General features: G+C 45.0%; 1 protein-coding gene across 1 annotated transcript in view; it reads right to left on the bottom strand.

Annotated features, from left to right (window-relative positions):
- LOC139464115 (kelch-like protein 9) overlaps nucleotides 1-12,038 on the bottom strand; it is a 90,805-nt gene that overhangs the window by 78,136 nt on the left and 631 nt on the right. The window contains exon 2 of the mRNA XM_071245657.1: nucleotides 5,608-6,167. Coding sequence (XP_071101758.1) covers nucleotides 5,608-6,167 — 560 coding nt within the window. The remainder of the gene's footprint in view (nucleotides 1-5,607; nucleotides 6,168-12,038) is intronic.

Below are 12,038 nucleotides of genomic sequence, written 5' to 3'. Positions count from 1 at the left end.
GAGAGACATATATGTGACCTGTACAGACGGAGAAGCGAGAGACATGAGGCCTGTACAGACGGAGAAGGGAGAAACATGTATGTGACCTGTACAGACGGAGAAGGTAGAGACATGTGGCTTGTACAGACGGGGAAGGGAGAGATATGTATGTGACCTGTACAAACAGAGAAGCGAGAAACATGTATGTGACCTGTACAGACGGAGAAGGGAGAGACATGTGACCTGTACAGACGGAGAAGGGAGAGACATGTATATGACCTTTACAGACGGAGAAGGGAGAGACATGTGACCTGTACACACGGAGAAGGGAGTGACATGTGACCTGTACACACGGAGAAGGGAGAGACATGTGACCTGTACACACGGAGAAGGGAGAGACATGTATGTGACCTGTACAGACGGGGAAGGGAGAGACATATATGTGACCTGTACAGACGGAGAAGCGAGAGACATGAGGCCTGTACAGATGGAGAAGGGAGAAACATGTATGTGACCTGTACAGACGGAGAAGGGAGAGACATGTGACCTGTACAAACGGGGAAAGGAGAGACATATGGCCTGTACAGACAGAGAAGGGAGAGACATGTATGTGACCTGTACAGACGGAGAAGGGAGAGACATTTGGCCTGTACAGACGGGGAGAGGAGAGACAAGTGGCCTGTACAGACGGAGAAGGGAGAGACATGTGGCCTGTACAGATGGAGAAGGGAGAGACATGTGACCTGTACAGACGGAGAAGGGAGAGACATGTGGCCTGTACAGACGGAGAAGGGAGAGACATGTGACATGTACAGACGGAGAAGGGAGAGACATGTGACCTGTACAGACGTAGTAGGGAGAGACATGTGGCCTGTACAGACGGAGAAGGGAGAGACATGTGACATGTACAGACGGAGAAGGGAGAGACATGTGACCTGTACAGACGGGGAAGGGAGAGACATGTGGCCTGTACAGACGGAGAAGGGAGAGACATGTGGCCTGTACAGACGGAGAAGGGAGAGACATATGACATGTACAGACGGAGAAGGGAGAGACATGTGACCTGTACAGACGGGGAAGGGAGAGACATGTGGCCTGTACAGACGGAGAAGGGAGAGACATGTGGCCTGTACAGACGGAGAAGGGAGAGACATGTGACATGTACAGACGGGGAAGGGAGAGACATGTGACATGTACAGACGGAGTAGGGAGAGACATGTGGCCTGCACAGACGGAGAAGGGAGTGAGATGAGGCCTTACAAAACATGGCGTACAGAATATAGATAGAACATATAGAATGGTAATGGAAGATGTAACAAGATAAGCTAAGCTTCATTGCATCTCGTGACCTGGAACTTACTCATTGTAAATTTATTCCTTTTTCAGATTCTTGCCATTTTGAAGTATTTAAAATGTAATGGACATATTGTGAAAACATTTTTATTGTTTGTGTTGCTATTTCAGTGATGCCAGTGATGCATAAAGAGGTAAACATGTGCATTTGCAGAGAGTACAAAAATACACACATTGTGATCGAAATTACGGTAACAGAAGCCAGATATTTAACAGTTATTCTGCTAACCAGTGGATCTAGTTAATAGTCAAGAACTCTTAACAACATCAACAGTGAGAACAGTTTTAAGATGGCACTATCATTGCTTAATCATAATCCAGATTGCTAAATGTATAGACAAGGAGCGGTTATAAGTTCAGCTGTTTCCTATTGCAAACTTTATATCTTGCACAGCACATACATTGAGCTTCGCTGACATCATATTCTTAATTAGTTTGAGCACATTCCACAGGATATGCAGTGTTATTTGTGAATGAAACTTTAATCCAACAGACAATAAATAAATCCCGTAGGCTGATCCACGTAATCACTTGACACAAAAAAGTTACATTCCAAGCTCCACCTAATGTCACCTATTTACAAAAGAAATATCTTATATTTATTAAATAAAAAAAGTAACCCACATATTAAATTCACACAAACAAACAGACGCAATATACGCAAAAACAATGTGACAAAACGAATATATTTAAATGGTGCTTGTAAAAAAGTACCATTCTGACCAGTTGGTTGTTATCAATGATTGAAAATTCTAAAAATCACTCTTACTATTCAATCCCTGAGCTTGGAGAAACGACGGGTCTTCAGCCACCCATGCTTGACGTAACAGGCGAGTAATGGGATCGTATCGCAATTTTGTTTGTTTGTTTGTTTGTTGTTTAACGCTGCACTCAGCAATATTCCAGCTATATGACGGCGGTCTGTAAATAATCGAGTCTGGGCCAGACTATCCAGTGATTGATATCATGAGCATCGATCCACGCAATTGGAATACGATGACATGCATCAACCAAGTCAGTGAGCCTGACCACCCGATCCCGTTAGTCGCCTCTCACGACAAACATAGTCGTCTTTTACGGCAAGCATGGGTTGCTGAAGACCTATTCTACCCCGGATCTGTATCTCAATTGCGTGGATCGATGTTCAAACGAAAGCCACTCGACTACCAGGCTACCCACAGTCACTGTGACATTGTCCTCATATGATAGGCAGAACAGTTTGGCGATATGGTTGCATTCTAACATCAGCATATTAACTCGGGTTGACGCTCATGTTCGCGATTCCTGATGCTTGAGCTGTCACTGTCAAGACCGTAAACCAAAGTGTTAAAAAGGAATGCGAATATGATCGGGACTAGCCAAGGAATGGTAGAATAATACGCTGGGGTCAGAGACGTCTGTGGATCTCGTCAGCTTCAGAAAACACCCTAAGACAGAGATGTCAGTGGAACTCTTCAGCTCTGTCAGAAAACACCCCAAGACAGAGACGTCTGTGGAACTCTTCAGCTCTGTCAGAAAACACCCCAAGACAGAGATGTCAGTGGATCTCGTTAGCTCTGTCATAAAACACCCCAAGACAGAGACGTCAGTGGAGCTCTTCAGCTCTGTCATAAAACACCCCAAGAGAGAGATGTCTGTGGAACTCTTCAGCTCTGTCAGAAAACACCCCAAGACAGAGACGTCAGTGGAGCTCTTCAGCTCTGTCATAAAACACCCCAAGACAGAGACGTCAGTGGAACTCTTCAGCTCTGTCAGAAAACACCCCAAGACAGAGACGTCAGTGGAGCTCTTCAGCTCTGTCAGAAAACACGCCGAGACAGAGACGTCAGTGGAACTCTTCAGCTCTGTCAGAAAGCACGCACATTGCAGGATGAATCCAATGCTGCTGCCTCAGGTTCCTTTGTGTCACTATGCACACTTATTATAGACACTGAGTATAAACTCGCACAGAGACCTCGGCAGCAATCATGCAGCTAGGACATGTGAACAAGCTAGCGTGGTGCTCCTGAGACGGGCGTGGGCGGGCAGGCAACTACATCATTGTCACAGGGAGCACCTCACACGGACCCGACCTTCGCTCTGTGCGGGGGTGTCACCAAGGCAACCCTTGTTCCAACCCGAGACGTCTTGCTAGGTCATGTCGTGTATAAGCCCTGGCGACAAACCTTGCTTCATGTAATGCCTATCGTGTGCAAACAATGCCCTGTGCAGGATAAACTTAAACGGCATGTGAAGACATGTCAATTACCATGGCATGTATTCACGTCACGCGAAACGCTTGCATGCGTCTCGTGCATGCATCATGCATAATGTGCATCATACATGCATATACCCTATGCATGCAGTCACACGGAGTTGAAACACATTTATAAATAGGGGAAACCGCCTGTGCATACACATTGTATTGAGTGCTGACAAACGTTATGGTTTGTGCGTACCTGTGTTTGCAAGGACAGATAAGAAACGTTCCGGTTGGGAGCTCACTGACGTTACAAACACTTACTGAAACTGAACAGCTATGACCCTTCTACCCTGCCCTGCCAAATGTAACTCCACCCTACCTTATTACCATGGCCTTCCGCACCCAAGGGAATCTATCTATTTTACAGCAGCAATTAGAAGAACACTGTCATGACAGGTTGTATGTTAAAAGTCAGGATGTTAAACAATATATTTGTCTTATTCAATAGTTATTATGTGACCGTATACATCCTTGCGATTATATAATTCCGATGGACCATTCCATCCTCTCCTGTAACAGCGAGGACTACCTTTTAACATTGATTATTTCAATGTTTGCTGCTTTGGATGTATAAAATGGGATATATTGGGTTATTGGGATAAGTCCCTCAGTAATACAGTTCTCCGTGGTTATAATGTCAATGCCAATGTTTTTCAGACCAAACGTTCCAAGTCCCTGGTTATAACGTCATTTTTGTTTCATTTTGGGAACAATTAACTTTGCAATGGAGTGCATTTTTTGGAGATACCTCCCTTCAGTAAATCAACAAACTAATTGCATTAAGTAAAGTATAAGAACACTTCATTTCACAAGTAATTGCTAAGGTGGTCATGTTCAAAATTCAGAATTCGATGAGCATTTTGAGAGACACTATTTCCGAGTTCATACACAAAATTTCAGTTTCGTAAATCAGTCGATTTCAGAATAAATGTGAAAAATTCAGTAAATCTAGAGGACAAGCTATATTTAGAAACCTACCTCTCTTTTAGCGCATTAATGTCATGATGGTGCCTACAAACGTCTATGTAATACCAAAGACGCCGGGTCTATGAACCTGACAGTTGAATCCTATTTCTGAGCAGCGTATGCCTGACATTTAAATACAGATTTAGCTACATTACTTATTGCAAGAAAGAAAGAAAATGTTTGTTCAACCACGCAAAATATGATTTTTGAGTATTGATAAATTTTCTATATTTGTCGATCATTGTAGATATAATATTTAATTATGGCTACAATGTTTCTTAACTGCACTCGCTATTTGTATACATCATGAAGTTGTAGAAGATGAGTCCCACTCATACGTCACTGTCTGAACTATTCCCTGATAATAGCTTCTGGGTTTCGTCTTGTATAAGGCGAAGGTTTTGGGGAGCTCACCCCATGAACATTGCGTGTGTGCAAACTCGGGCTGGGACCGGTAACTCGGGCACTCGGGTCAGGTGGGTCCTGAGTAGGACCCGGGTACCCCCAGGACTACCCGGATCCGTGGTTAGTCATGTGATATATTGTTTCATGACAAAAACTCACTATAGCTCAGTGGTTACACTACAAGTCGCTAATGTTCGCATTTCTTTCTGACGATACACACATGCCTTTTGACTTGCAAATGATAACGCTTCAGTCAACTTCCGTGTACGCATGGTCTGATCGTTTGATACATGTATGTAAGTAGTTTTAGTCAGGGCTGCGGTAAAACAATTCCCAATCAGATATTTTGTTCCCAACTCTTGAGACCTGCAGTGAGTACCCGGGTAGGGTCGGGTAATAGGGGTTCGGATATCCGGGTAGTGAATTTTGACTCGTCCAAGCCCAAGTGCAAACACATGTCTTGAAATTACTTTATTAACATAGAGCTCATCGCATTAACATTGCCAGCTCATACCTCATAGGAACGACCTAAATCAGACTAGCCTGTGCAAGATTTCCTGTTTTATGAGGCTGATCCTACTCCAGTGTAGCTCCTGTGCACGGATTTCTATTGATAGGACCGATTATATGCAAGACACCAGTGTCTCTGAAAGGCGTCCTACCTGCATCAGTGTCTGGCGTGCCGGCATACAATGGTAATGGAGGGCCTCCTTCACAAGCTTCTGGCAATCTGGGATGTCCATCAAGAAGGTAACAGACTCGACTCTATCCACGATCTCAGATGGAGACAGAAGAGGGAGGCGGACTGTCTTCAGTAGGTCGAAGGCGAATTCCAGCCGGCGCTGCCGATCCACCTCGATCCATTCCAACACACAATGGAACACGTACACCTCGCTTCTGGTGACAAGATCATCACGGGTCAACAGACATATCAGTTGTTCGACTGGCATTGACTTAAATTCTGTTTTCCTGGAAACTGCTTCAAAGTTGCTGGCTGCAATAGCTAACGCCATTTCTGCCAGACGATCAAGGACGTGGGTGACCGCTAAGTCCAGGAGTGACAGACAGTTGTCCACATTTAGATGGTCGCAGAGGTATTCCTCACACGCTTCGTGGATACCGAGAAACCCTAGAACTGATGCTGCTGCCAGTATGTCACGGACGTTCACGTCAGACAGCTGCAGTCGGCCTGTATACAGACACTCCAGAATAGCCTGCAGCCCTGCAACACGGAGATGGATGGGTTTAGTTGTCGGCCTGTATACAGACACTCCAGAATAGCCTGCAACCCTGCAACACGGAGATTGGTGGGTTTAGTTGTCGGCCTGTATACAGACGCTCCAGAATAGCCTGCAGACCTGCAACACGGAGATGGAAGGGTTAAGTTGTCGGCCTGTATACAGACAATCCAGAATAGCCTGCAGCCCTGCAACACGGAGATGGAAGGGTTTAGCATTCGGCCTGTATACAGACACTCCAGAATAGCCTGCAGCCCTGCAACACGGAGATGGAAGGGTTTAGTTGTCGGCCTGTATACAGACACTCCAGAATAGCCTGCAGCCCTGCAACACGGAGATGGAAGGGTTTAGTTGTCGGCCTGTATACAGACACTCCAGAATAGCCTGCAGCCCTGCAACACGGAGATGCAAGGGTTAAATTGTCGGCCTGTATACAGACACTCCAGAATAGCCTGCAGCCCTGCAACACGGAGATGGATGGGTTTAGTTGTCGGTCTGTATACAGACACTCCAGAATAGCCTGCAGCCCTGCAACACGGAGATGGATGGGTTTAGTTGTCGGCCTGTATACAGACACTCCAGAATAGCCTGCAGCCCTGCAACACGGAGATGCAAGGGTTAAATTGTCGGCCTGTATACAGACACTCCAGAATAGCCTGCAACCCTGCAACACGGAGATGGATGGGTTTAGTTGTCGGTCTGTATACAGACACTCCAGAATAGCCTGCAGCCCTGCAACACGGAGATGGATGGGTTTAGTTGTCGGCCTGTATACAGACACTCCAGAATAGCCTGCAGCCCCGCAACACGGAGATGGAAGGGTTTAGTTGTCGGCCTGTATACAGACACTCCAGAATAGCCTGCAGCCCTGCAACACGGAGATGGATGGGTTTAGTTGTCGGCCTGTATACAGACACTCCAGAATAGCCTGCAGCCCTGCAACACGGAGATGGATGGGTTTAGTTGTCGGCCTGTATACAGACACTCCAGAATAGCCTGCAGCCCTGCAACACGGAGATGGATGGGTTTAGTTGTCGGCCTGTATACAGACACTCCAGAATAGCCTGCAGCCCTGCAACACGGAGATGGATGGGTTTAGTTGTCGGTCTGTATACAGACACTCCAGAATAGCCTGCAGCCCTACAACACGGAGATGGATGGGTTTAGTTGTCGGTCTGTATACAGACACTCCAGAATAGCCTGCAGCCCTGCAACACGGAGATGGATGGGTTTAGTTGTTGGTCTGTATACAGACACTCCAGAATAGCCTGCAGCCCTGCAACACGGAGATGGATGGGTTTAGTTGTCGGCCTGTATACAGACACTCCAGAATAGCCTGCAGCCCTGCAACACGGAGATGGAAGGGTTTAGTTGTCGGTCTGTATACAGACACTCCAGAATAGCCTGCAGCCCTGCAACACGGAGATGGATGGGTTTAGTTGTCGGTCTGTATACAGACACTCCAGAATAGCCTGCAGCCCTGCAACACGGAGATGGGTTGGTTTAGTTGTCGGTCTGTATACAGACACTCCAGAATAGCCTGCAGCCCTGCAACACGGAGATGGATGGGTTTAGTTGTCGGCCTGTATACAGACACTCCAGAATAGCCTGCAACCCTGCAGCACGGAGATGGATGGGTTTAGTTGTCGGCCTGTATACAGACACTCCAGAATAGCCTGCAGCCCTGCAACACGGAGATGGATGGGTTTAGTTGTCGGCCTGTATACAGACACTCAAGAATAGCCTGCAGCCCTGCAACACGGAGATGGATGGGTTTAGTTGTCGGTCTGTATACAGACACTCCAGAATAGCCTGCAGCCCTGCAACACGGAGATGGATGGGTTTAGTTGTCGGCCTGTATACAGACACTCCAGAATAGCCTGCAGCCCTGCAACACGGAGATGGATGGGTTTAGTTGTCGGTCTGTATACAGACACTCCAGAATAGCCTGCAGCCCTGCAACACGGAGATGGATGGGTTTAGTTGTCGGCCTGTATACAGACACTCCAGAATAGCCTGCAGCCCTGCAACACGGAGATGGATGGGTTTAGTTGTCGGCCTGTATACAGACACTCCAGAATAGCCTGCAGCCCTGCAACACGGAGATGGATGGGTTTAGAAGTCGACCGATATTCGCGCACTCTAGAACAAAGGAGATGCAACACTGTGATGGATGGTTAATTGACGGCCAGTGCTGCACAATAAGTTTTGCGCAATATTTCAGTCATATCTGTCAACACCCCATCGTGACGCAGGACATACACATCGGCTCGTTATGACCAAGTTACCCACTCGATCTCAAAGGAAGTAACCCTTATAGTATTTAGGGAATGTGTGAGTAAATGTTGTTTTACGCCGCACTAAGCAGATTATTCCAGCTATACCATGTGCCCCCGTAAATCAATTTTCCAGATAGTATCACAAGCATTGAAAAACTATTAACGCAACCACAATGTGCTTTGAGGTCTTCGGTTCATTCCATAGAATATACAATGTAGAAATATTGTCAGCAGATCCTTTCGGGGGTCGGCAGGAGGCCCTGCTCGTGTTACAAAGAGTAGCTTGTATGTGGTGCATAATGTCATCTCTATATTTTGCAATCCCACGAAATCCTTTCATTGTATTGTGTATTTATCTTCACACTGAGAGTAATTGTGAAGATGGCCCAAGGTAATAATTAACAACTGGTATTTTGGCATTTGGAGACACTGAAGACCTGGCAGTGGCTGAACTCATAAAGTGGCACATCATGCATGCCATCAATACAAGGTTTCTGTAAAGATTGAGAACGAAATCCTTACACATATCCCCAGGGTGCATCTTCCCGAGGCAAGAGAGTTGACTGACTTTCCACAGTCCACAGTTTCCACCCTTGCCGAACTAGGCTGGAATTCCTGGGCTCGATCGTAGCGCAACCGGTCGTTATTACAAGTTATGTCCCTTCTGAACCTCTCCTATGGACCAATCAGATTCCACCTGTCGTATCACTTGCATTTGTTTCAAACGAAATGGCGGCGCCCTGTCAAGACGATCTGAACGATAATGAAGATCTATATTATGATAAAACGGGTTTTACATCCTGAAGTGCATCAAATCACGCGAGCACCTTGATTAAAAACATGAAATGATTTGAAAAATATCTGTTGACAACGAGTTGACGGTGCACATGCTTTGCAAAACCTGCAATCGACCGAAATCTGCACGACAGTTTACGAACCGGTTTTCGATTTCGTTGCGCGATTTTGATTGGACTATGAATAGACTCGTAAGTACAGCCAAAATGTAACTCCATAACGCCAGCCTAGTTCGGCAAGGGTGGAAACTGGACTTTTATAGTCAGTTAACTCTCTTGCCTCGGGAAGATGCCAAGGTGTGGCGCATGCATGATTGAAGATGATACCACATTCATACATAGATGACATCTGACAGACTAGTTGTGCAGTCGTCCCTATATGATGCTTATTTGAGTTAACCCATCTGGCAACTAACGTGTCTGACTCGTGGGAGGATTCCAAATAATCGACTCTTGGCCAGGACACCAGTGTATTTCGTGAAATGCATGATCGACGATTACGCAATCGGGGCACGATGACCAACTATGAGCCGGATCACGCTTTGTCCTCCTAGGTCAACTCATGGAACAACCATCGGATTTTGCGGACCAACTCTGCAGCGGAATGCACACATATTAAGTCATATATGTATGACATTGTCTGCTTCAGTAAATCCACGGGAGAGAAAAGATTTGGGCAACTTGTGGAGTCACTGGTCCACTCGTGGTCTGTCACACTGCGGAGATGAAATACACAAATCATACATTCGTATGTGCGAGTTACGACCTGCACGCATACTGTCAACTGTATTCCGAGCTATTCCGAAAACAGCCGATTAACTTTTTTGTAATTCACGGAAATAGACAAATGGTGATCGTGTTTGTCTGCATCGGTTGTATACATGGTCATTCTTTAAAGGTCAGCATATTCAATAAGCTCCAGAAAGATGAGAGTTGTCACGAATGGCCTTTACCCGCCGAGGTAAGATAAATGAATTTGAAAGATAACCCTTTGATATCTTGTTCGCGTGCAGTGTTAACGGAGTGTTATTTGGCCCTCATAGACAGAGCGTTCGTCTTTCATCCGACGGAATCAGTCATATTGTTTAACCATTCAATGTTTAGGTAGATAGCAATGCCATTACCCAATGTATTTCAAAGAGCTGAATTTGTTTTTGTTACAATGGATATTAAAGTGGAAAAATGAGTTTCCGACATTTTCAATTTGGGCGGCATGCAATATTGAATTATCATTTAATCTTTTTTTAGGTCGAAAACACGTTTTAACAATTCCAAGAGCAAAAATAAGACTATCTCAAAGAGGCTATCGTAAAAAAGTGAAAGTGGTAGTAGAAATAAATCCTAAAATACTCTTTCATCCTAAAGCTATTCAGACATTACGATAGTTGTTGGCCACACCAGAGATTATAAATATGCGAGCAGGTACCTGGGAATATATAGCATAACGCTCATCCAATCTGAATTGCCCTTGAGAATAACGTATGTCGAGAAGTTCAGTCGTGCCATGAAACTTAAAAAGTACACGTGAAATTTGCAACTCGCGATTCCAATAATGATGATTAACTTAAAACGACGTCAGTAAATATGATAGTTGCATCCAGTTTCATATAACTGCCGATTCCATGGTACGTAATAACAAGGTGCTCATATATATCAGTACAATCTAATTGTTAATGTGATCGAATCGTCCTGTTGCTAATAGCAATAACGAAAACTGCGTATAATTTTCTTCATGTATCAGACAGGCTTAGCACTACAACGCCCGATGGTTCGATCCTCGTGTCAAGTCTAAACCTTGACACCAGCGCTTCAAGTACAATCGTAACTTCAATGCTTTCACATAAATACGATCTCTTTGTGCAAACGAGTCCTGGGCAGTAAAACTGACAGAAAGTAAAATAATATTCTAACAGCCATAAAAGTTTATACCAATAACAATATTTCTTTCTATCACATGAAAGCATTGTTAGCCGCACATAAAGCTACATGGTAATTAAATAAGATATTGTCCAGACTATGTTGGCTCGCTAATGTTTTATATACGCGAACGTGCTTTATCCCCAAACATATATCCATATATATACACCTATTATAAGTTATCCATCCTTGTGCTTGCTTGTTTGTATTTTAACGCCGCACTCAGCAATATACCAGTTATATGACGGCTGTCTGGAAATAATCGAATCTGGACCAGACAATCCAGTGGTTGATATCACGAGCATCAATCCACGAAATTGGGATACGATGACCACCCGATCCCGTTAGTCGCCTATTACGACAAGCATAGTCGCCTTTTATGGCAAGCATGGGTTGCTGAAGATATATTCTGACCCGGATCTTCACAGGTCATCTATCCTTGTGAAATCTATCCTTGTGAGATAAATATAAAAACTGTGTAAAATAAAATACCATGTCGGATACACCACTCAGATATAGTATACTGACACTGAACCAGTCAGTACTTGTTTTATCCCCTTATTACCGAGCACCAGGCAGAGTAACAACAAGTTCCATCTTTAACGACTTTTGGTATGACGCGACAGGGGATCGAAACACACCACGCACCAGCCACTACACCGTCGCCAAAGGGTAGATATTGCCTTATGTAACCTAACAGATAGCATATGCACGTGTTCTGGCGGCTCCGATCGTTGACCATGGGTGCGTTGCAACGCGCCCCATGTTCTCAATCAGCTTTGATGTTCACATACCGTGGTGACAAATGTAACATTGTTGCTTTTGTGCATTCGGTTTCAGGGCCTCACATGCAGTTTGTTGACCA

This window comes from Haliotis cracherodii, unplaced genomic scaffold, assembly GCF_022045235.1.
Source record: "Haliotis cracherodii isolate W230 unplaced genomic scaffold, xgHalCrac1.p SCAF_1, whole genome shotgun sequence".
In the NCBI taxonomy this organism is placed as follows: Eukaryota; Metazoa; Mollusca; class Gastropoda; order Lepetellida; family Haliotidae; genus Haliotis; species Haliotis cracherodii.
This window is presented reverse-complemented; position numbering and strand designations above follow the sequence as displayed.